Source organism: Serinus canaria, chromosome 3 (genome assembly GCF_022539315.1).
Source record: "Serinus canaria isolate serCan28SL12 chromosome 3, serCan2020, whole genome shotgun sequence".
NCBI classification, from domain to species: domain Eukaryota; kingdom Metazoa; phylum Chordata; class Aves; order Passeriformes; family Fringillidae; genus Serinus; species Serinus canaria.
In genome coordinates this window covers 13,705,284-13,730,837 of record NC_066316.1, presented here as the reverse complement: position 1 = coordinate 13,730,837, position 25,554 = coordinate 13,705,284, and the positions used below count along the sequence as shown (strand labels likewise).

At 47.4% G+C, this 25,554-nt stretch overlaps 2 protein-coding genes across 3 annotated transcripts in view; both read left to right on the top strand.

Annotated features, from left to right (window-relative positions):
- LOC103821325 (serine/arginine-rich splicing factor 7) overlaps positions 1-25,554 on the top strand; it is a 1,055,603-nt gene that overhangs the window by 31,821 nt on the left and 998,228 nt on the right. The gene's annotated exons all lie outside the window — the stretch shown is intronic.
- ARHGEF33 (Rho guanine nucleotide exchange factor 33) lies at positions 2,447-24,640 on the top strand. Its single transcript, XM_050972695.1, has 14 exons — positions 2,447-2,467; positions 7,979-8,143; positions 9,712-9,833; positions 10,668-10,810; positions 11,823-11,882; positions 12,497-12,712; positions 13,333-13,462; positions 14,179-14,311; positions 15,045-15,128; positions 15,882-15,965; positions 16,684-16,832; positions 17,687-17,845; positions 19,532-20,285; positions 21,875-24,640. Exons 1-14 carry the CDS (start codon positions 2,447-2,449, stop codon positions 22,010-22,012), a joined length of 2,358 nt encoding a protein of 785 aa, XP_050828652.1. The 3' UTR covers positions 22,013-24,640.

The following is a 25,554-nucleotide window of genomic DNA, read 5'->3' as shown; positions in this document are numbered from 1 at the left end:
TTAGCAGGGGGAGCAGCTCTAGGAGTGTCCACAGCTGTCAGCTCAGGAGAGAGACTGGAGCACCTCTTTCCCTCTTTAAAGGTGCATGGTGGTGCCACTATTCATGGCATAGTTATCAGAAAAGTTAATTTCTCTATTATTATTATGATTATTCTAATTTGATGAAATTAGGTCTATGTACCTAGGCCCTTACACTACAGCAGGCTGAAAAGGAAATTATCTCAGGGATTTTTTCCAATTAATTGTTATGCCCTCATGGGCTGCAGATGTTCACTTCAGAAACTGGGAGATCCACAAAGTCTCTTCTTTCCCACAGTGAGACTGTGAGGAGCTTCCTCTGCTTCAGCTCTTTGCAGTGACTTTATAGAAATGATCTGAGTTTTGACTGGGTACATTCAGAGAGTGCTCATGGCAAAGGTGGAAGTAAAGTCACAGTAGCAGTGATCCTCTCCCCAATTCCAGTCTCACTCAGGAGCAGTTCCTCACTTTTAGTATATCCAAGGACATTACAGACTGATGCACAATCAAATCCACATGAAAGATCCCTACAGATATCGGCAGGACATGGTTCAGGCTCTGTATGTTATGTATCCGATTGATAGACACTCAAAGAAAATTTGAGGAGGCTCTTCTTTGCTGTGCTATGCTTCTACCTGACACCTCCAGTCCTTCACAGAGCTCTGCACTCAATACACCCACCTATGTTGTAAAAACAGCATCTCCTTGTCCTTCCAGCACCTGGTTTGTGTTGTACTGTTAATTCAGAAACATGTCCTCTTGCTCTCTTTGAGTCAGTCCTTACTATCCCACAGCAAGAGCCTAACAGAACTGGCATGGGCCTCAGTTTCCATGATGCAGGAGAATCACTGGAACACACAGCCCCAGCTCCAGACATCAGGAGAAACTTCTGGCCAAAGGTCAGTTCCTAATTCATGTGGTTGCAGAGAAAATCTGGAAAAAAAGAACCAGAAAGGCCCAAGCTGAAGATGAAAACAACCTTTAATTTAAAAATTGAAATGTGGGACTTGGTGCAGGCTGGCTGATGACTTCTGACCCCAAACAGCTGGCAGTTTGGAGTCATAGTCACTCCTCCCAGTCAGCCTGCTGCTTCTTGTTTTCCCCAGGAGGAAGCATGAGAGGGTATTTCCCAGAGGCTCAGTGTCTGACCCAGCTACTCAAGCCACAGCTGAGAGAGCCACTGGCACACGGACAGAGAGGAGCACACAGCCTCTCTGCCTCTCCCTTCTGAAATTCATTGGGGAATTTGCTCAAGTTCCTCTGAATCAGGACAAATCCTAGAGACTAGAACAGGGCCATTTCATAGGTGTCCTTGCTGGTAACCCACATTCCCCCTCAGGGGTAAAGAAAATCAGAATGGAGCTTTGCCTTGTATAGCTCTGACTTCCAGGCTTCAACTTTCCAGTGGCTGACTGTGCAGAGTCCTCCCTGCATGCTTTTCCAGCCTCTGCAGGACTGCATTTCCATGGTCTTAAAGGCCCAGGTTGGAAGAGCACTAAGCATCTGTAGCCAGCATGGAAAGAAGGAGCTTGGCTTCTTCTGAGGTGGGCATGGGGTTACTGCTTGTGTCTGTGACTTAACAGCAGAGGCAAATCCTTGGAGGCAAGGGAAAACCCATCTCATGAAGTGGCATTCCCAAGGGGAGGCAATCCAGATGAGGAACAGAGTGGCATGGTGCTTTCTGGGAGTGAGATCCAACCAGGGAGCCTGATGGAGGTAATAACACCGTGGCCATTGGACTGCAATTGCCTCAGAGGGCAACGGCAGCACTGCCAGAGGTGATTTCTGTTGGACAACTGAAGGTTTCTGCAAAGACAGTTGGACAACACGACCTTAAAAAGGTCCTTTCCAACTCAAATGATGCCATGATTCTAGGATTAATGCCTAGAGGTAATGTCTCTGCAGTGTCCAAAATACTTCTGTAAAATAGATATAATCTCCTCCATCAACTAAGTCTGTTTCAGCAATGTTAAGTTGTACAAGATCAGCTGGCATCACCATACCACAAACCCCCAGGAATGACAAAACCAATGAAAAGGTGTAATTTTGGGAGGTTAGAAAAGACATCATTACTGCTTGGATTGCATTGTGACAAAATAAAACTTAAAATATACAGATAAGGTATTTTGCCTTTTGTGGAGGTAATAGAAATATGTACAGTTATAGTAGAGGACAAAATTGACTGTTTCAGTAGAGAAACAGATCAGTACTGCTTTAGGACAAAAAAACCCCAAAAAAACCTGTTAGCTAAGGCTGGTACACAGAACTACACAGGGAGCAATTTAGTCCTAATTGTACATACAAGCTTTCTCACTTCCTTGCATGGATCAACTCTGGCCAGACAAAGGACAGCAAATAAGGTGAATTTAACATCTGAATTTAGGTGAGTCATTCCTATTTTATAACTACAGTTTATTTTACAGACGATATGGTGTTCAGACCTCCTAAAGTGAGACTTGAGTCCTTTAAAATGGATTTGTTCCTCAAGAGGGACTTCAAACCCTCTGTTCCAGTTATTTATAGCAGCCATTATAAGTCATTTTAATTGACTGAAGTTCTTTATTCCCACAGGAGGGACTGAAAGTGTGCCTGTGAGTACCCCTGCAACACAGATTTCCCAGGTAAAGATGAGCAAAATGCCCTAAATAACTCCAAGAGTTTAAAGAGTTACTAATATATAAGCAGTAGTTAAAAGCTAAATTAAGTTGAAGGAAAAATGTAGGTATTTACAAGAAACATGGCAACCAAAACGTTCACACTGCATGAATAAATATCACACATCTTGGGCCTTATGTTGAAAGACCTTTCAGTAAAATTTCTGTGGTCACAACCAGTTGTATTTAGACAGGTGATTTGTGAGCTCAGCTAATTAAGCAACTGACATCATTAGCACCAGCTAGAGAATGTCAATTCACTGGGCTGGGGGGAGAGTTCCTGACTGAGCTTTGATGAGCGTTCAGCAAACCTGATGAACTGTCCCAGGAGCAATGATCTGTTGACTGACATGGAGCAGGGGTGTCTTATGCAGCTGGGGCCCAAGTCTTCTGTGGGGCTTTGGGTTATCCTGGCAGCCTCCCAGCCCCTCAGACCATGGAGTGCTCTTGCCTGATAATCCAGAGCAGCCAGTGTTGAGTCTTTCTGCATGTCTTTGTCTGGCCTCCCAGCTAGAAACCCTGGTGATCAGTTCCTCCTGAACTCTGTGCCTTGTCTTTGGGCTAACATTTTTGCTGCAATTGAACGCCACAGATGCTGTAAAGTTGTCTATGTCCACAGCCAAGGAATATCCATCCTGTAAGATGTAATTTCAGCCTTTCCACTGGGATGTTTCCTACTCATTTCCAGTCTGCAGGAAATGTATCAGAGTTTTAAGCACTTTAATGCCTCGTCTGGTTCAATGTCGAACCGTAATCTGAGAGAGGAAACATACCCCTGAAGTGGAAATCCAGACTATTTGAGACCTCCCTTGTCCCCATTGCAACACTAATGTCTGTAATTGCTTGCAAGTGCACCATGGCAAGTGGAGAAGGCACTGCTTTCCATGAGCTACCCAGCACTTCTGTCATCTCATCCTCTTTTCCAATCCAGACAGCTCCAAGGGTCCAGCACAGTGCATCCAACATGCACCTGGGACTGTGTGCTGGAAACACCATGCACACATGTTGCTTTCCAGCTGACACGTGGGTACCTGAATGAATCCTTACATGTCAGTCACCAGCTGGCTCTTCCCTTCTGCTTCAGCCAAGGCCCTGTGGATGATGCAGTTACCCAAAGGGACTGCACAGATGTGGAACAAGGGCTGATGAGTACTTGCAGCTCCCTTTAAGTCATCCTTCTCTTCTGTACTTACTCTGCTGCTCTGACTGTATGCTGACCATCCTTGCCTAGGAATATAGATGCTGGATATACTCCTAGGACCAGCTTCCTTACCACTGTAAATCACTGCAGCTCTGCTGCTTTCCTGCTATGAGGCACTGCAACCCTTCCTAATGCTTGGCTGCAGGAGTGCTGCCCTTAAGCACAGGAGCTGTTCTAAAAATTAGTTGTTTCCTGGTGAAAGCATGCATCATGCAACTCAGAAAAATCTGATCCAGGGCTTGTGTCAAACACCGGACTTTGTGCCAGACTGGTTTCAAGCAGTGTCCTCAGGCAGCCCTCTTTTAAGATACAATGTCTATTTACTTCTTCAGAGCAGCCCCAAAAGATGTGCAGTGATGGACAGTAGATAAGCTGGGGAAGCACCACAGACAGTACTCTTTCATGGCCACAGAAGGTTCTGTTCTTTTCAAGGGTGTATTTATAATAGCAGAATTGTTCTGTGCAGTATTTCTTTTATCATGAGCCTGTTTTCTCCTGCTTTTGACAGGCTTCAGCTCAAGTTCCCAGACAGCAGGTCCTGTTCTAGTGTAGGACTTAGGCAGCTGCCATGGGTTCAGATGCAAATGGCCATCCCTGTGGAGACAGGGCCCTGGACAGCCTGGCCAGTGCTGGGTGAAACCTGTGGGGACACAGCTACTCAGAGAAGCAAGGGCTCCCTCTCATCCTTTCAGTGACAACCAGGACGGTGAACCCAGCTCACCAAGGCTCTGCTGCCCTCTTTCCGTCTCACTCCTTCCTTCCATAAACCATCCCCATCTGCTGTCCACAACCATCCTCCCTGGGCTCCTTCAAAGCCTGAACAAATCTTTAGGCTGCAAGGACTGTTGTTGTCTTTTACAAATGTCTCAAATTGCTGGCATCCACCAAGAGAGAGGGGGAGACTCTGCAGTTTTGCTGCCTTGGCTCCAGGAAGCCGCATCAGTCCTGTGCACCCTTTGTGAACAGCATGACTTTTCCACACAGAGCAGAAAAACATCAGGGCAGCAGGTGAAATAGGAGTCATGGGGCCCAAGAAAGACACACCTACAGACACATGGCACTGGATGCCTCACTGCTTTGCTTTGTCAGGTTTGAGGGCCACAGTCCAAAGGTAGATGGGCGCTGAAATCTGTACCTGGTACTAAATTATTTAGATGCCTAAATGCTTTTTTTGAACAGTTTTTGGACAGGTTTGAAAGACTCCCTATGACTGTGCAGATTCATTTATTCTTTAGGCATTAGTTCAATGTAAGTTATTGTTTCTTAAATTCCACAACTTTAACGTTAAATTACATCTTTACTCCCATGAATAAGTGAGCCAGGGTAACACATTATGGTTTAACTGTTGCTGTCTTTTAACAGCAATTAACACAATCTGTCTTTTTTGGTATGTGTTGCACTTAGAAACTTTAGAAGCAAAGAGTTGGCTTGACTTTCCAAAGGGTCACAAACCTATGAAGTACCTCTCTGGTCCTGTAGGCAAAGGTCATCCCTGCGGAGACAGAGCCCTGTCACTTGGCCAAGACATGAGCAGGGCCTGATACCTCAATGGCTTCCATCTGTTTTAACAGCTTATGGGATTTAAAGGATGGTTTTCTACAGCTTGCTTTTAGAAATGAGCTCAAACTAAAATCCATAGCTACACCATGCTTGGCAAGAGTTTAAACATAACATGCTGTTCCTGTACCACTTCACCTGATTTTGGATCAACTCTGCATCCAATGCAACAAGAATGTATTTCCCCTCTATGCTAACCCTGACCTGCTCAGGGTTTCAGCACTTCTTGCTCCATCAGACAAGCTCTGTGGCTGGTTGGTGTTTCTGGCTGCATTCATCCCTCAAGCAGCAACACAAGGATGCATTTCAGTGTCTGAAACAGCCACTGCAAGCTGCATGGGGCTGAGGAAGGATATATGGGGTAGGACAGACTCAGGCTGGGTTCTGGAGCACTGAGATGGATACACAAAGAAACTAAACTAGCACTGTCACCACAAAAGCAGAGATTGGCCAAAAGCAAATTCCAGAATAACAGGTCACTGTCTGCTCTTAGATGCAGAGGATATTTCATCCAGGCTCTAATCCAAGTCTTTCCTTATGTTGGCTGAACTCTGCTTTCATAGAGTGTTCCAGTGCACATGGACACCAAACTCTCTGCAGATGCTTTGCAGTTTCTTACTCTGAAACCTCAAGACCAGTAATGATTCCCATCCCTATACCCTTCAAAGGATCTGTGTAGTTTACCCCTTTTCTGGAAGCATCTGAGGAGGAGATGGCCAGGCTTGTGGGCAGAAACATTTCATTTTCAGCTTATTCTCCCCAGACCATGTTATCTCCAGGGCCAGCTCCAGGACTGCTCCACTGCTAGCAAGACTTGGGGCTGTGATACCTCCATCCTAAAGCAGATCTCTAAAATGGATAGCATAGGTTAGAATGGAATATTCCAGTTGGAAAGGACAGATCTAGCAAATGAACTCTTTTCACTTGGAGGACAGTGTGTAATGCCCAGTCCTTATACAGGCTGACAGACAGACTGTGCCTTGGCCATGTCAGCTCAGGGGGAAAGTGTGTCAAGCACCTGTGAGCAGGGATGGGAGTACTAGGATTTTGCACAGTCACAATACTTTATAAATCTCCCTCCCCCTTCTCCAGGCACATATGTTAGGGTGTCTGATGATGAGATATCAGAAGGAGTATGGTCATTGTCTGCCCTAAGCAGCCCCTCTAACCCTTCAGGCTACATTCACAGGTCACAGAGTGACACTGTGGCCAGGAGGGGTGGGGGAAAGTGTTCTGCCAAGGAGGCTGGAGATCCAGCTGGCTTGGGGGCTCAGGGTTTCATCCTGATGAAGGAAGATGTCCTCAGCCTCCTGCTCCCCTCTGCACAGTGCCTGTGGTTCCTGTCAGTCCCACTCCTCCTACCCAGGCACTGTGGAAATGTGTGTCCAGGCAGCTCAGAGTGGGGGCTGTGGGGTGAGCACTGGGGTAGGAGTGGGGATGGCAGGCAGACATCCTCTGTAAAGACACTGCCAGCCTTGACCGGAGGAGGCTGGTGCGTGCCATTGCCCCGAGGTATCGGAAGCCATCTCTGCTCCATTTGCAGGACTCAAGCGCCTGAGTTCCCGGGGTGGCTCTCCGCTTACCAGCAGTGCTCCCGTTTTGGACTCAGTTTATAACCAGATGTTAGGCCGAATTTCTGTTGTAAAGGTAAAAACCTCTGTGCCGAAGCGCCTTGGGCCGCGACCTCGCTGTGGGCTTTGTGCAGGCAGGATGAGCCTCGCTCACAGCAGTGGGGGCAGAGTCCAGGGTCACCAGCCCGAGCTGCTCCCAAGAGGGAATTCCCTGCTTAGCTCTGTGCTAGCCGCTGATCCCCCTCACTGCCCACCTCCATACCTGCCTTGTCTGCTTGCTCTGCCAGCCTGGCTTGCCCCAGTCCATCTCCTGCTTCACCCAGCTATCATTGGCTGCCTCCAGCTTAGGTGGTGAGCACCAGGGCCTCTAGGGACAGAAGATAGATAGAGTGGGCACAGCGTCACTGTATGCCAGGGGAAAACCTCCTGTTCCCTCCTCAGCACAAGTTAGAGCTGCCTCCTTCCATGGAAAGGGCCCATGGCAAAGGACAGAGCTTCTCCACAGCTCTTGGAGAGCAAGGGGTTAGACCTGTGTGGGGAGAGTACCAGCCCCACAAGCACGTGTGGGAGGAGGACTTGCTCAAAACCGGACACGTTCTTGATTGCTCAGCTGCTTTGGAGATTAATAATCTGGCTGCTGTTATTGCAAACCTTCCTGGCATGTTTCAGGCTGTCCTCTCCTACTACAGGCTGACAGGCTGCAAACTGCCAGGGAGCCTGGAAAAACTCAAAAAAGTTTTTTAAAAAAGTCTGGGAAAAGGGCACATCATTGATTGCCCAAGACAAACACCTCCTACTCTGTACTGAGGCTGCAGCAGGGGGCAAACCTCTCCCCATGTTTCCCAGCCATGAAAGGAGGAGGAGAAAGAGGACAGCACCTTACAGGATGGGTTACACCCAGCCTTTGTGACCCTCAGGGACACAAACACCTGAGCCTGGGAGGAGAGACTGAACCCAGCTGTTTGTGGTTGCTGTAGTTGCAGGCATTAGCCTCTGAGCTGAAGGCGGGTTTCACAGAAGCAATGCAGGAGCTGTCACGCATCCAGCATGGAGAGTATGCCCTGGAAGAGAAGGTCAAGAGCTGCCGCTGTGCCATGGAAGAGAAGGTGGCTGAGATGAAGAATTCCCTCAACACGTTCAAGGTAGGAGTGTGATCTGTGGGGAGGCTGCTTGCATTCCATGAGCTTGCCTGGCAGAGGGAAGCATTCCCCTGTCTCCATCAATGCTCCTTGTTTGCAAAGAAAATAAGTGAGCAATTGTTTTGGATACACCTCGGGTACTTCCTTTGGCTTTGGGTCTCCCCTCACTGCTCCAACTCACAAGTATCCCACACTCTGGCCTATTTAGCCTTCTTGACTAGCCATGAGGCAGTGCTGAGACTTACTTGGGCACAAAGCAGCCCTTGCTCTGGGCTGCACATGCCATGGGTTTATGGCCTGTTCATAGGCTGGGCCACTGTCCCACACCTCTCCCTGGGTCAGGTCTCCTGCATTTCCTGCAGGAACCAAAGCCACTGGGGAGCATTAAATTAACACAAAACCTTAAAACCTTTTGAAGTCACATTTCCACATGGCTGGGAGGAAGTGCAGCCTGGTTTGATCTGGCCCAAGAGGATAAAGACAAAGGGCTGGAGAGACAGCTTAGCAAGAAGGCTTGATGTACACTTTAGACCAGCCAGTGTCTCCATGCAGAAACTGGATGATGAGATGGGCAGAGGAACTCTTTTATAGTTTTTATTGCAAATATTCCCCAGGGGTTTTTGCTGAGTCAATACCTTGTGAAGCTAAAAAGGGCTGCTCACTGAAAAAGCCTATTACTAACCCTGTGACAGGGAGACTCATGGCACCAGGCAAAAGGAGCCCTCGATGCCAGATGAGCAAGGAAGATAACAAAAAGGGCAAGGACATATGGGAGAGGTCTCAGAGCAACCAGACACAGGGTTACCCAGGTCATTGTCATAGGGGAAAAGGGGATTTAAAATGCAGATACAAAGAATTATGCAAGCAACAGAAGGGGCAAAGGCTGCTCTCGCTCTGCCTCATGCCCATGTTGGCACTGAGCTCCCAGTGAAGTCACCTCCTTGCTTGGGGGAAATCCTTTGGTTTACATGAAACTCTTGAGTATTTCTCCTCAATCCTGTTGCTCACGTTCATGGAACGTGCAAGAACATCATGCATCAGAGCTCTACATCTGAGTAGGGGTTGGCTGAAACTGCTTGAGGGAAGATGGACAGGGAGCATATGGAGGACCTCATTTCCTTAGGAAACCAGGCTAAAACGGCAGATCCATGGCCTGATTGGCAAAAGTTTATACTGGGATCTGAACCAAGTGCAACATGTGAATACACATGTTGGAAAACTGCAGAGGGAAATGTGCTCCCTAAGGTCCACCTCCAAATGCCATTAGGGGCAGGAGTCCTCCCAGTGCTTTCAGGGGGTGGTGGATGAAGCCCTGAGTCTCATCTCCCACCAGTACCTTGATCATGTGGCACCACGCTGGCTTGGGTGAGTTGCCTGTAGGATTAAGGATCACCATGTTGTGCACAACACGTGTCACACATCTTGGCCTTGCAAAGGAAGAGTGTCTAATCACAGAGCCACTCCCCACAGCACCCTGAAGCACCTTTTGTGCACACCAACCAGCACTCAGAGCTGTGCCACGTAAGGCTGATGGGCACTCTGGGAATGCTGTGCTTTTGCCTGTTTCTCAGGAGGAGCTCAGCGATGCAAAGTCAATGATTGAAGAAATCAGTGCCAAGCAGGAGGAAATGCAACAGAAAATTGAGCAGCTGCAGCAAGAGAAGCGGCGGGAATCACGGAAAATGAAAGCTAAGTAAGGGCCCAGACTCCAGGGTCCTGAAAATGCTAATTAGCAGTGGTGTCCATTTTGTTCCTTTTTGTCTAACATAATTTCTTAATTTTTTTTCCTGGCTGGATGTGTGTATCAACCCTGTTTATGATCAAAAATGCTTCAGTTCACCCCAGGTTCCTAGACACACACCTCACAGAGCAAAGACAGAAGAAAAATGCTAACGCCTCACTGTGATTCCAGCAGCAAAACAGCCCCCGGCAGCTCCCTGGAGAACTAGGGCCTGGTGGAACAGAGACCCACTAAAGACATACTGGGGCTCTTGAAAGTCAGAAGCCTCCACCATTCAGACAACAGCACTGCAATTTCCCCTTCCATGCTTGCAGGACTCAATGGGCTCCTGATGGTGCAGTCCTGCTCTGCTTTCCTGTCACCAGCCTTTTCTCCTCTGAGCAGTGTCAGAGAATGTTCTCACACTGATGCTGTGATGAAGCAGACAGTTGTCCAGCTTGGTCCTAATTAGCCTCCTTCTGAAAAGAGAGTTTTGATCGTGAGTCTATACAGCTGCCTTGATGCAAACACTTTGCAAATCTAGGCTAGCCCCTCAGCTAATTAAGCTATTTAATTAGATGAAATATGCTCTGAAAAATAATAGATCTGAAATAACCTTCTCCTGTAGCCAGTGGAAGTTATTTCCAGAACATTGTTCATGAACTGCCAATTCTATCAAAGCCAGCTTCTTTCCTGGTCTCTGCTAGAGTTGTCCTATTTCTGTCAGTGTTGGCCACAAATGTAGTGTAGGAGCTTCACCTGTAGCATTCAGACTTTCCAACCACCTTGTTCTTTGTGTTTGTACAGGAGAGCACAGAAGGATGACCACGGGTCACAGACAGTGCCAACACCTCTCCAGGGCAGCCCGTTTCGATCCATCAACCTCCCAGAACCTGTGCTGATTAATGAAGATTTTACGAGTCTTTTACACAACGTGACTTATGAAAAAGGTAGGAAACAGAAGAGGTAAATGCAGTGCCTTCCTCAGGAAAAAAAAATCAGAAAAAGATCACTGGGGTAACCTGGGTTCAGGAAGTATTTGCTTTGCAAACACTGTCTCAACAGCCACTTCTTGCCTCCTCCAAGGAGAGGGATACAGGCTGGATCTTCATTCCTGTAGTTCCAGTGGCACAGATACAGAACCAAATGGGGGCTCTTGATAAAAAGAGCCCCCATTTTTGTTTCTGTGTGAGGGAGCAGGGCACATGAAGGAGGATCACACCTTGATGACGAAAACACTGTCAACTGCCAAACACTTGGAAGTTGGAATCAAAGAAAAGGAGATGGACCAGAGCCTTTAGTTCTGTAATTGTCTGGGGGGGGGGGTCTAAGCTGGTCTATCACTCTCTTGCTGTTCAGATAGAAGGATAATAAAAACATATTCATTAAAAATGTCAACAAAGGCAGAGATTAGATGATCTCATGTGCTGTTTTCTACTGTTTTGCTTAGAACCTGTCAGTTGTGGCCTTCCTCTGCCCTACACTCTCAGCGTGTCAGCCCTCTCCCTCACATCCCTCTTGCACAACCACCTTTCTCACCCACTTCTCCCACTGCTCCTTTCTTTCCAGTCTCATCCTTCTGCTCTTCAAGAAGCTCCTTTCCACTCAAAATATCAGCCCTGTCTCTGTATCAGGTCTCCATCCTTTGTTCTGTGTGGAGTATCCTCTACCAACATGCACCTGCATGCCAGGAGAAGCCAAGACTGCTCACATTCCTCTGCAGTCACACAGCACTGAGCACGGCAGGGACCCCACAGTATCTGTCTGCAAGGGCTACTGAAACACAGACTTGTGACAAGAGCCCAGCAGAAAAAATCCTTCTTACAGGAGAGTCCAAGAGGGGTGTTTTCATAGCAAAACTGTGAAAGTCTGGAGGATTTTGCCCTACTGACAGGGCTTGGCAGGAAGAAGAAAGCTCTACAGTTGTCTGCTGTTGCTAAAGTTCCCTTTGTTCTTCAACAGTGTCTGACACCAGGATCATGCCCATGGGAGAAGGAGGTGTGAAAGTCATAGCAGGCCCAGGTAATAAAATATCAAGCATCAAAAGACAGCAGGACAATGATTCAATTAGAATGCTTGCTTTACTGCTCTGAAGAAATGCTTTCAGAGAAGGCATTTCACAGGTATGCCTTTCACTCTGCCCTGTACCTCCATTTTCCTACTTGCAGTTGAGATTTGAGGGCAAACCTGTGTCCCTGAAGTGTCTCTGGTGGTCAGCGCCAAGGATTTGGCAGAGAAAGCCTTTCTGCTCTTGCTTTCTTAGACTCAAAGTGCTTTTGCAGAAAGGAAGAATTGAAGCTTCCTGATATGACAAAGAATAGTGAGAGCACCACTTTTCCCACTTGGGAAGAGAAGGTGTTTCTGCTTCTCTAACATATGTCTATTTTTGGATCTTATTTGGCTTGAAAATAAATGCTGGAAGAGTGCAAACCTTGTTCTGCTGAAGAGCTCACCAACTGCACTTCCTTTGTAAATTAGCTCTACAAGGCTACAGCCCTTGTGAAGCACAAAGAATGCTCCAAATTCACCTTCCAGTGCTTCAAATGGATGGCAACACAGCTTAGCTGCTTGCTGCAGCATAACCTGTCAGAGAGATGCTGAGATGTCAGAGTCCATAGAGCTATCTGTCATTGCAGGAGCAGCCATGGAGACAGATGACAGCCTCAAGCCTTCCCTGGCAACAGAGGGGCAGTCGAAAATGCATCTGCCATCAACAGTATGGAAGCAGCCCAAGGACACCAAGGACTGGGGAGATGAATACATTTCCAAAGAGCAACCAGAGAGAGGCAAGGACATGGGCCAAAGCAGATACAGCTCAGCAGACAACATAATATGTGAACCCTCTTTGGCTGGTAAGGAGTAGAAAACTCTGGCTAGAGAGGCTCAAAGCTGGTGTGAGCTGGTTGGTGATCAGCATCCATGGAGGGAGACACACAGGCCAGGTTCTGCTGCTGGGGAGAATCTCTCAGGCCCTCACACTCCAAGACCTCTGGCCCTTGTATTCATTGGGCTGTGTGACTGACAGAGCCACTCTGTACCCAGGACAGCCCTTCTCCTTTCCAAGACCTGTCAGGTTGAGAGTACTGATGGGACTGCAGCAGAGTAGCTGCTTAAGTGGGTGAAAAATACAACTGCTCATTCTGCAGGGTTTCTTTAGGATGGAAAACCCTGATATGAGTTGTTTTGCCTTTGCTTGTTTTGTTATTCTTAGAAAAAAATTATATTCATAGGGGGAAATACATCTGCTTTGGAACTAGCAAACTGAGGCACTGGTCATGGCTGGGGCATGCTGTAGCATCAGGGTGGAGTTTTACATTTTGGGTAAAAAAGACACAAAAAGATGTAACTTTTTGTGATTGATATAACTTTTAAACAAGTTTCTCCTTTCATGATCCCTTCACCAGTCTAACATGCCACTGTCCTTGAGGTCAGTATTTTCTTATTTTTACACTTTACCCTTATCTTCTGCAAGCCAAAAGGCAGAACATCGCCTTGGAGCTGCTGGAGTCAGAAAGGAAGTACGTCATCAACCTTTCCCTCATCCTGAAGATCAAGGCCACGCTGCAAGGGCCAGATGTGAAAAGAAGCACCAAAGAGAGAAGGTATTTGATGTAACGTGCTCTCTGTCTTTTGGAGACTTTTCTTCAGTCAGCCTTATCACCTCACAAACTTTTCTTACATCCACACAGAGATCTTTGAACACTTAGTTTATTCCTAGTTGAAAACTGGAGGCACTGGGAGGTTTCTGCAGTCATTAAAGACATTCCTGCCTGTCCCTTGCATCTTGTCCACCATTTTCTTTCTGATTCTGGGTGAAATCAAGGTGAAGTGGCAGAAAGGCAGTAGCACATTTTGACCAGCTCTGCATCAGTGGGTTGTCTTGTGAAAGGGCCTGACAAATAGGACAACACAGAAAGCTGCGGAGCTCTCCTCCAAGCTCTCAGTGGGATGGCTCAGGGCCATGGTTCTGCATCATCAGCCACAGCAGCATTGCCTGGGGCTTTTTAGTGCTGCTAATTCTGGTCAGCTACTCAATGCATTGCAAGGAAAGCCTAAGGAGCTTTCAAAACACTTTATTAATAGCCAGCTGGAGAGGGTACTTGCATGTACACAGCAGCCAAAACAGGGCCCTCCAATGCAGCCAGGGCTCCAGCCACAGGAGTCAGTAATACCTGTGCTGTTGTAGCAATAATAGGTGCAGTCACTATTACATGTGCAAGGCTGTGCTGAGCACTCAGGAATGCCCACTTCAGCAGATTTCACCTGTTAGGGATGAGGTTTTGCTCAGTGTAACCAGTCTGATTTGGTCTCCCAGCAGCTTTTTCCCCAACTCTTTGCGGTTCCTGGTGCAGCAGCACGTGGATTTACTGCATGCTCTCCAGGAGAGAGTCCTGAGCTGGCCACGACAAGGGATCCTAGGAGACATCTTCCTAAAGCTGACAAATGATGAGGTATGTTAAAGACCTCTCCAGAATCTTCTGTCATGTTTCATTACGTTTTGTTGAGATGTGGGTGAACCAAGACACTTTGAACAGAGGGGCTGTGCTGTGCAGCTGTGGCCTGAAGAGAAGACCTTTCAGTAGCCCCCTTGAAGCACAGTCTGGGGCATGGCAGCCTCTCTGGTGTTTAGGGATCCCACGTGCCAGACCCACCTGTGGGCAAGCAGCCTTGTAGCACAGCTCCATAAACTACATGAGAGCCAGACCTGCTTGCAGGAGCAGCACGTGAGCCTTGTCAGCTTGAATGGTTGTATTTCCAGTGAGGGTGTGAAAAGAGAGGGGTTCTGAAGCTCCCCTTCCCCAATACACCTTTCTCAGAGTTCTGACAAGCAGATGGGCAGGCAGAGGCCCATATGGCTCGTTGCACTCACTTCTGTTGCCCTGGTGAGCAGCAGGGATGTGTAAAAACTCATCTGATACTTTATAAATTTTAGGAATCTTAGATAAGAAGAGCTTCTTACTGCCCAGCCTCTCTACCTCTCCCCACCTGCAGTAAAGCTTAACACACTGTGCTCAACAGCTGAACACATTTTATAGAACAGACTTTCCTGACAAGTTCCAAGGCCTGAAGAAGTGAAACAGCAGCTCTGCTGCATTGGTGACCTTCCAGCAGTGATGGTGGGGAATTAATAGTTTGGCTGGCTCTGTTAAGTTTGTGTGTTCTTTTTTCTTTCTCTTTTGTAAGAATAATTTTCTGGACTACTATGTTGCTTACCTGAGGGACCTGCCAGAATGCATCTCTCTGATCCACGTGGTGATCCTGAAGGAGGTAAACTTCCTGCCTGCTTCCCAGTATGTAATGGCAACATGCAAGCCTGGATCTCTTCCTGTTATGCCTGCACAAGAGAGGACTCTCCTGCCACTCTACTTGTTCTTTTTCCTGGAGGTTGCCATGGCTGACTGGCATCTACAAAAGGCAGCTTTGACACCTTCCCCACTGTCTGAAACCAAAGCAGCTTTTCTGGTGTGCCATGAAACAATGTCTCAGATTAAACTTCCCAAAAGCTTGCCTATGCACATGCTATCCAGTCTTTTCCAGGAACTGTCTCCTGGAAAATGGAGGACTCATCCAAACAGAGGGATCGAGCCCTTTATAGAGAAAAGAGTCTTCACTTTCAGCTTCAGCTATTTGGTTCTGGATTCTTGGTTTAAACTTGGAAAGTTAAATATAAAGGTAGTTTAAAGTGCAGTAACCTAACCCCATTTGCTTGCTTCCAAGATATTTTAATTTAGAATCAATCTCATTTTGTTCAATTAATTTGAGCCTAAACCAAGAACTTTATTCTGAGCAACAGTGTTTTCTTGGGGTTTCACTGAAACTTAACTAGTGCACTTTCAATGTGCCCCCCTACTTTATTAGGCTCAGTGTCCCTAGTAGATAATCCCCAACCTAAATGCCTGGTGTGCCCCTGTGAACTGTTTAACTCCTTACAGCATAACTACTCATTAAACCACAGAACCATCTGGAAGGAGATGTGTTTTATGGGTGGAAAAGACTCTTAAGTCACTTTCTCTATTTCAGGTAGAAGAAGAAATCAAGTCTGATCTCTACATTCTGTTCTTTCATATAGTCCAGCGAATCCCTGAATACCTTATTCACCTGCAGGTAGGGCCCCAGGATGGAAACTCTGTTGTTTAACTCTAATCACATCAGGTGACTTTTAACTCAGAGCTGGCATTTGGGCCTGTACAGGTATAGGGTCCTGACAAATCCAGTGGGTTCTTTGAAAAAAAAACCCAACTTTTAAAGGGAAAGCCACCTAATAATAGCTTAAGTTTTATCTTTTTCACATGAGGCTTGTTTATATTTGCCAGTTTCTCCAACTGGCCTGACAGAAACAGCTTTTGTCCCCTGGGAAGCCAAAGGCTCTGCTGCTCTGGGAAAAGAGGAGGCCAGAGATGTGACACGTGTGAGAGGGCTCCTAGGGCCCAACAACCTGTCCTACAGAGAGATGGCTGATAAAAAGAGTTCTGGTTCACAGAAGGCTTATCTGAATTATACTGGAACATTTCCGACAAGGCAAATACACAGAAAGCAAGCCCTAGTAAATCAAAACATTGGTTTATTCACCCTAAGCTAAACTCAACCAGTGCATCACCCACGCATCCCGTGATTACATTCACAGCGGTTCCTTGTGCATTTGCACTGGACTAGTGGGAGGCAGGCCCCATCCAAGTCCCTCAGAAGCTCATGGTGCCTAACAAAGCTCCCCCAGGGCACTGCCATGAGCACTGCAGAGCCCTAACCCATGGTTCCAATAGTGCCTTCTCCCCAGAAAGGGTCAGGACAGCCTCCAAACAGCCTGCTCTCCTCTGTGCCTCAGAATGTCCTGAAGTTCACGGAGCAAGAGCACCCTGACTATTACCTGCTGCTGGTGTGCGTGCAGCGCCTCCGGGTTTTCATCTCACACTACAGTCTCCTCTTCCAGTGCAATGAAGACCTGCTGATACAGAAGAGGAAAAAGCTGAAGAAGTAAGCACAACATCAGCTCGTTCTCTCTGTCACCAGGGAAGGGAGGGGTGGGGGAAGCCTGGCAAACAGGGGGTTTAGGTCCAGGCAAGATCAACAGGCACATTGCTCTCTTGAAGTAAAACAGGGCCCTTTGCATCTGAATGCTGGAGAAGAACTGCTGTTGGCATTTGCCCTCCAAACTGAGGTCAGACTTGGGGTGGGCCCTTCTGCCTAACTCTGAGAACAAAAGAAAAATCACTTCTAAATCCTTCTAAATAAAGCAGCCACATGTTTCATGGAATAATTTGATTCCTTAAGCTGGTGGCAAAGTCATTCCCCAGTGGGAAAACACGCGGGGATTTAGCTCTGGCAGCTCCAGGCCCGGGTGAGGACTGTTTCCCTTATGGACTGAGACTCCCAAAAGAATAATAATGTTATTTTATTCCATAACCTGTTTGAGTTGAACTATGACAGAAATTACCCTGAATGTAGATTCTCAAGGTGCAGTTCAGAACAATTCCTTGAAATCAAGGCTTTTACTAAACATCAGAATCTGCCTTTGCTCTTTATGATGATTTACCTGAGGAGTAGGACAAGATCAAATTTCAAGGGAAGCTTCTAAGTATGGCGGGTGGTAGAGGGCTGGAGCAGATTGCTGGGGAGGGACTGCAATCAGGAGGGGTATTAAGAACACCACAGAAAGCAGGATGCCCTGCTGGCTAGAGCAGAATAGGTGGAACAGGCTCTTCCTTGGGGTGGGCAGAGGTGAACAGGAATATTAAGGTCCCTCCCAGTCCTGTTTTCTGTGATTCTACATGCTCGTGCTCATTCCCTGCCTTATTTCTTAGCCCGACGATGGATTTCTCCTCCCTCAGGTCATCCCTGGTGAAGCTGTACAAAGGTCTCACCTCCCAGTGTACAAGCCAGGAGGTTTCTCCAACACCCAGTGCAGCATCAATGCGAGACAGTGGGATCCACACTGAAGAGGCCATCCAGTCATTCCCAGCAGCACCTTCCTCTGGCACAACCACCCCGTAAGCCTGTTGTCCTTGTGGGCAGCTTTCAAAGTAGGCTGAAAATTCTCTCCTCACCCACATCATGCCAGTGACACCAGGCAGCTACAGGCTGTAATTTCCAAAACCACTCCCTGTATATGAATAGAGAGATGAAGGGCTGTCTCCATCCTGCTATCCCCTACTGTGTGGTTTACAAGCAGGGGATGTTTCAGAGCTCTAGCCAGGGCTGCCTGCTAAGGCACTACGTTAGGGAGGATGTGAATTTGTTTAGGCCTGACAGTGATGTGCAGCACAATTACACTCTGCAGTATTCACTGTCAACATTACAAGAGCTGGGAAACAGGACCAAGGTCTCAGAGCAGGGAAAAAAAATACTCTTCCACACAGCACATAACTGAAAGATGTGATTCGCTATCACAAGATACAAGTACAAAATGGGTTCAAAAAGACACAAGACTAAGTCAAGACAGACAGGGCTACCTGGAAATCTTCACAGAATCACAAAATATTCTGAGTTGGAAAGGACAATGATCATTGAGTCCAACTCCTGACCCTGCATAGAACCATCCTCAAGAGTCACGCAGTGTGCCTGAGAGCTTTGTGCAAACACCTCTTGAACTCTGTCAGGCTGGTGCTGTGACCACTGCCCTAGGGAGCCTGTTCAGCGCCCATCCACCCCCTGGGTGAAGAAACTTTTCCTAATATCCAGCCTAAACCTCCCTTGACACAACTTCAAGACATTCCCTCAAGTCCTGTCACTGGTCACCAAAGAGATCCATGCCTGCCCCTCTGCTGTCCCTCATGAGGAAGATGCAAACTCAATGAGGTCTCCCCTCAGTCTACTCCAGGCCGAACAGGCCAAGTGATCTCAGTGACTCCTCAAATGGTTCCCCTTTGGCCATTTCCAGCCTGACAGGTGCCAAAGGAGATGATGATCAGAGAAGCACTCTAGACTTACCTTTGTTCTTATGCCAGCAATTTGTGGCTATTGTGCTTTCTTATCTCATTTGATACTAACAAGAGTTTGGCTGCATCATTCCAAGTCCCCCTCTGTTAGCAATGTTATAGATTAGTCCTTAGCCTCCTTCTCCCCAGACTGCACAAGTCAATCTCCCTCCTCTCACAGACTGCTCCAGGTCTCCACCTTGGTAGCCTCAGCTGGCACCACCCCCACCTGCATCCTGAGCTGAAGATTCAGCTGGAACACATGGAGGGCAGGAGCCCTCCAAGTTCTCCTGACATATTTTGGGGACAGAGTCACTTTACCCAAGGGAGAAACCCAGTCCACCTGAAAAGACAACCAGACCACAGGAAAGTGAAGCATAGCTCCTACATTACAGAGAGAGAAGAAAAGTTAGAATCTAAAATGCAGATGAGCAGGAGAGAGAGGGAGCAGTTGGCTTCTCATCTCAGTTTCTATTCATTTCATGCTGTAGAATACAAAAGTCAGACAAAGCTACTGGATAAACAAGTCTCTCAAAGCTACTGTCTCTCCAACTTTGGTCCTCCTAACCAGCCAGGCCATTTCTGTAAGAGACACCTCTGTTACTGTTCTCCAAGACAGGAGAGTACCTTTTGGCCATAAAATCAACACAACAGGGCTGGGGGAGTGAAGGGGTGGGGGAATTTATCATGCTGCCTCTGTCATCCTTTAGTATTCCACTTCCGTCTGTTTTTTTGTTTTGTTTTGGTTTTATTTCTAAGGCATTTGATGCCACAGATGAAGAAACCTCAGCCGACAGTGATGGAGAACATCCAGGCTGTGAAGCCCCCTGACTGGGAGATGGAAAGCAGAAAACACGAGAGGCCAGAGAACATCCTTGCCTCCTCTCAGCTGACAGAGCAGGAACTCAAGGCCTTGACAGCCCCCTTGCAATCCATCCCCGAAATGGAGTATGAAGCGCCACCGGCTGACGCGGTGGGGAACACCGAGAGAGCCATCAGAACCTCCGTGGAACTGCTGCAGGATGCCAGGAACTTTGCACCAAGCTACGAAGAGTTTGACTACCCTGGGGAGGTTTTCACCATGCCAGGCCCCTACGAAGATGACACCTTCCAAAACCTTGCTCTCTTTGAGAACTGCTCCCCAGCCTCTTCCGAGTCCAGCCTGGATATTTGCTTCCTTAGGCCTGTGAACTTCACCTCAGAACCGGAGAGGACAGACCATGCCTTGCAGCCACTGCCTAAGAGCTGCACTCCCGTGAGCAGCAGCACCTACAAGCGTGAGATGTTCCACAGCAAAGGGAAGCAGCTGAGCAGGTCCCTGAAGGAGCTGCCGCGCAGCGCGGAGGGCGTGAGCACCAGACTCTACAGCACACGGAGCAGCAGTGGGAGCCGTCTGCAGCAGAAGCAGGACAGGAATGTTCAGCCTCACATGATCTCAGCCTCATCTCGAAGCTCCCAAAGGAGCTACTTCCCCCCACAGAGAGGAGCGGGTGAAAAACCGAGCTTTTTGGAAGTAAGGAGGCTTAAATAGGAGGAGAAAAAAAAAAGGCACATGGTGGTGCAGCAGCAGCAGCAGGAGAAAGATCTGAGATACAGTTAGAGTAGAACATGCCAAAACAGCTTTCAAGCCCACACGTTCCAAGACTTTAACTGCATGTACATGCCCAAGGGAGGGACAAGACAGCTCCTTTTCACACACATCTTCCCCCGGGACAAGCATGGGTTGAGGTGCACAGCTGGCTGAGCTAGAACACCTTTAAGACAAGGTAGCCTCTTGTGTGTCTCCACTGTCCCTGAGCTTCTCCCCCAGGTCAATATTCTGAGCAGGTCACAGAGTTTACACAAAGCTGTTCAAAATTAGTGCCGTGGTTGGCACCCAGTTAAACAGGTGCCTTTCCACCTGCTGTGAGGAGTGCTGGGTAAGTGCTGGATAAGTCATGCCAGTGTAAACCAGCATGACTTGGCCAAGCTCAGCCCATTTACACCAGCAGGGATCTGGTCCACAGGTTTTGTTTCACCTGTATTTGTTGCCTGGATTGTGCAGACCTATGCCAAACTGTGTGAGAACAGACAGAGCCCAGCAACTGTGACCCTCAGATGGGACATGGCAAACAGCATTGTAACCCTTCAGGGACACCAGGTCCTGCAGGAGCAATGTTTCTGTAGCTTGCAGTGACTGTTCAGAGGCAGCTTTGGGCTGTGACAGCCAAGGAAGTAGAGGCCAAGGGTGCTCTGAGGTGCTTAGATGCAGATGATGATGGGAGATAGGTTCCAACAGCCTGACTGAAAAGGCAGCAAGGAAACTTCAAAAGAAAAGAAAAAAAAGCCTAGTGAGTGAAGGAGGTGGTTAGAAGGTTGAACAGGGGAGATGAGACAGAGGGAGAAGAGCCATGGGGACACAGGCACCCCAGGGAAAGGGGGCAATGAGCTCTTTGGCACTCACCTGCACAGAACTTTGGCCCACAGCAGGGTGCAGATGTGGAGCTTGTCCAGAACTGCAGGACATGTTCTTCCCCACAGTGCAAAGGAAATCACCATGGCAGTGGTGGGCAGAATTGGAGAAAAGGGTCTTGTCCAGAGTCTTGCTGAGAGGAGCTTGGCACTCTCCCAAAAGAGGGACAGCTCTTTTAGTGGCACATTTACCACAAGGTGTATGTGCTAATGAAGCCTTTTGCCCCAGAGATATAAAACCATGCTGCAGCAGAGCCAGTAGAAGAGTCTTTCACACCTTATCACAGCTCCAAAGCCTGATGCCTCTCTCCTAGGGGAGAAAGGAGAGGGTGGGAAGTTCTTCCAACTGTCCAAGCTGGCTTGCTCCCTCACTGGCAAAAGAAGCCAATGAGCTTCCCCTAAACAAAAAGCTTAGCAAGAAAGGCTCCAGCTCTCTCTAACAATGCTTATCCTTCTATTCCTCTGTCAGTGCCTCAGCCCTAGAGCCAGCAACAAGCTCTCTGCAGAGGTACCAGTGTTGCTTCCCAGACTTGTCAGCACCTCCTCACCCACCAGGTCCCTCCTAGCAGAGAGAGAGAGAAATAGAAAGAGAGAGAAGGGAACAAGAATGTGAGGTTGCAAATGCTGGTTAAATTGTCTTTTCCCTTTTAGGAGCTCCATGCAGAAGACAACACCAGGTTCTGCCAGAAGGATGACAATGAGCAAACATCCTTCAGCGACCACAACCCGCGGCACGAGCCCAAGGGGGGGTTCCGGAGCTCCTTCCGCAAGCTCTTCAAAAAGAAATAAGCAGCCCCAAGAAAGGCAGGCCACAGCCAAAGCACAGCAGTGCTTCCCCAGGTCCCCGAGGGTGGAGACAGACAGCAAGGCCCCAGGATCCCCCTGACTAACATAGAGGGTGGAGGGTGGGGGAGAGGAGACTCTCACAACTGCCTTACAAATGCATCCTGCTCTTTCTAGCACAGGGCAGGGCCAGGCTTTGGGTTGCAGTGGAGCTCAACCAGCAGGTCCAATAAGCACAGGAACTTGCTAGCTTTCATCTCTACCTGACTGAACTTCCCACAGTTTTGGAAAGCTTTGGCCGAACCCTAATATCTTCTCCTCCCCCTCAACCCCAAACTGCTTGATTTGCCATACATCTTTGCTCTTCCAAACTCAAGGCAGGTCTTATTTGGCCTCAACCACAACAGAAAGGTTACCTTTGAAGCCCTGGCATCCTGGCCAGAAATCTAAAATTTCCTTCTTTCCTCTACTTTCCAAAAACCCACCATCAAAGATGCATTCCAGGAGGCCAGCTCACATTACCCAGGTGGTTTGAGAAGGTCTAAGAAGCATCAGCTGAAGCACCTGAGCATTGCACTGCCTAATCAGCAACATCCTTTCTTTTGGACTTCCATCACTCACTAAAATCCTGTTTCACCTTTTATGTGAATGCTGTTTTCCTGAATTGTGTTCTGCTGTAGGGAGCACTGCTTCTGCTCTCAGAATCACCCATGTTTCCAGGCAGGTGATGCAGGCTGGGCCCAGGGCCTGCCACAAGAGAGACTCTTCTCCACCTTATCCCCAGTGTGGATCAGTGCAGACACTGGCAGTGCCAAAAAGTGTCCTGGCTCCTGATCTGTAACACACCTGGAATACACTTAGCTCACTCTTTGGCCTGACACCATCACGAGCCCCATCACGTGCAGCTTTGGAAAGGTTCTTCCAGCTAAAAATTGAGGCACTAGGGCAGGAAAATTGATGGTGCACCATGAGCAGAGCCACAGCCCTCCTTCTTGTGCAAGGACAGATCAACGAGGCCATGCACAGGCCACCCTCCTCGCACCTGGATGTGACAAACCCTCAGTACCTGATCTCTGCAGAAGACTGAGAGAAGCTCTGCTGTGACACCCGTGTCACACACCAGCAGCAAGAGCACCACTGGCTCTGTGGGTTACCAGTGCAGTCCTGGTGAGCTCTCGTGTCACCTGAAGCTGGGACATTCTGAGGGCAGTTTCAAGAGCAACTGTGGTTTTATCACCTTGTTTTGACACACCTGGGACACTGGTCTGTCTAAAGGACAGCTTCACCTTAAAAAGTTGTGAACTGTCTCCCTGGGGCCAACAGCGATGCCTTGGGGGAAATACTGTGAGACTGGGGGCTTGGAACTCCCCGCATCAGCATAAGGGCAGTTGGTTTTGGGGCCAAGAGAAGAGCACTCACCATGCTGTGTGGCTCTCCTGGCCATGGCAGCAGGACAGGGAGCCCAGAGCAGGTGTCCATGGATGCAGTGGCCAATATCTGCTGTAGATGCAGGACCCAGAGCTCTCCAGTGTTGACTGACCTACACCTACCACCTGCTTTTCCTCCTCTGCTGGAGGCAGAGGGGTGTGTGTGAAAAGGGCTATCCAGACAGACAGAATTCATCCTTTACTGCAATCAAGGTTTTCCCAACATTTCAAAAATGTGACCAAGCAAAACCCCAAAGATTAAAATGTTTTAGCTGGTCCCTCTCCTGTAGATTTTAATGAAAAAAAAAAAAATCCACTTCTCCTTCTAACGAAAAGGAAAGAAGTACCATACTTTCCTCCCCTAGATTTTGGAAACTACTCTGGGAAGATTTTTTTTTTTAATGTAAGGCTTTTAATGGCAAAAAAATACCGTTCCATTTCCTTCCCTTTCTCTCACATCCTCATAAAATTACAAAATCCATGTCCCTTTCCAGTCAGGACTGCTTCATGCTGACCAGCCACTGAATCAAAAAGAGAGTTCCCAGGACTTGGCAGCTTTTAGTCAGACTGTGCAGGGTCAGGATAGAAATTACGTAGGAAGAGCCAGATACTTTTAACTGAAGCATCAGCAAAGCCTGCTTGTTCTGCACAGGAATCAGCCACAGACAGAACTGTTTGTATGTCCATGGAACCAGAGCTGTATCATTATGGACAAGTGTCCATTGTAATGCACTGATCCTGTCAAGAGCTCTGATTCTTGTGGTTTTGGTCTCATGTATGTAGTGACACTTTAATCAGTCACAAAACAAACCTGCTTTTCATATTTCCCAAGCAGAATACCAGGACAGAAACAGGACAAAGGAAAAAACCCTACCTGCTAACATCTCCTGGGTGAGGAAATCCTTCCAAAGTGGCAGACCCTTGCTTGTAAAATGCATGTGGTTTTCAGCTTCTATTTTAGTGATTTAAGGCACAGTGAGAACTGATGGTTATTTCTTTTTGATTCTCTATGAGTTCTTACTTCGAGGCCTATACTTACCACTTGAGATGTCCTTGTACCTGCTCAGAATCTGCAAATGTAAATAGTATGAATGAATGATGCTCAGCACCACACACACAACCTGTGGCAGGGTCCATTTCAAATCCATCTTTAGTGTACATGTGTGCTCTGGATTATTTTTTTTCTTTGCCAAATAAACTTTGCCTTTAAATACTGCTGTTGCCTCTTGCACTGAATCAGCCAGAAGGGTGCATCCATTAAAAGAAGAAACAAGTGTTTCTCTGGTCCCTTTCTGAGGCAACATTACTTACACAATCCTCTATCCCTACAAGTCCAGCCATGCAAGCAGACTGTTCCCTACATGAAGTTCTAAGACTCTTATTCAGAACCCAGCTGATTCACTCTCAAGGCTTATGGTCAAGATCCTGTTGTTGGTGTAGCTCACTGTGACAGATCTTCATCTCCTTAAGACTCTTCTAGACCACACCTCTCCATAACTACACTCCCTGTTTAAGTCAGCCATCCTAGACTCAAAAGAAAAAAAGGCTTACTCTGAAACAGATGCAACAAACTTGTCCAAAGCAATTCCAATAACATGTGCCCTTGATCCCCTACTTTTGGTTACCTTCTTTTTAAAAACATTACAGATGTTCTGCACATTTGGCAGCTAAATTGTCACGCATCTGGTAAAAGGGTTTTTATTTTATTTTTCCCTTTCAACTTTTCAGCCACCCAGTACAGGATTTCACACTTGCTGGCTAGAAAGTAAGGAAAAAAACTTACTCTTGACTTCATTTCTCTCACAATGCACTATTTTCTACTGAACACAAAAGGTAAATTTGCTCTCAGTGGGCAGAAAAATGCATTTAAGGGTGCTTCTTTTATTTTTTTAATGGAATATAAGGAATGGAATTTACAAAATAAGTTGAGAGCATTTTTGTCTTTATGCCTGTATTAGGCCACAGGTTTGTCTCATGAAGAAAGACTTCACCTATGCACTGTATGGATTTAGAAATGACAATTCAACAGTCTTTTCAATGAAGCACAATAATCTACCATGTTCAACAGTGGGATCTCCAGTGATTTCACTGGGAAAATATAATCTAAAACACACACGAAAG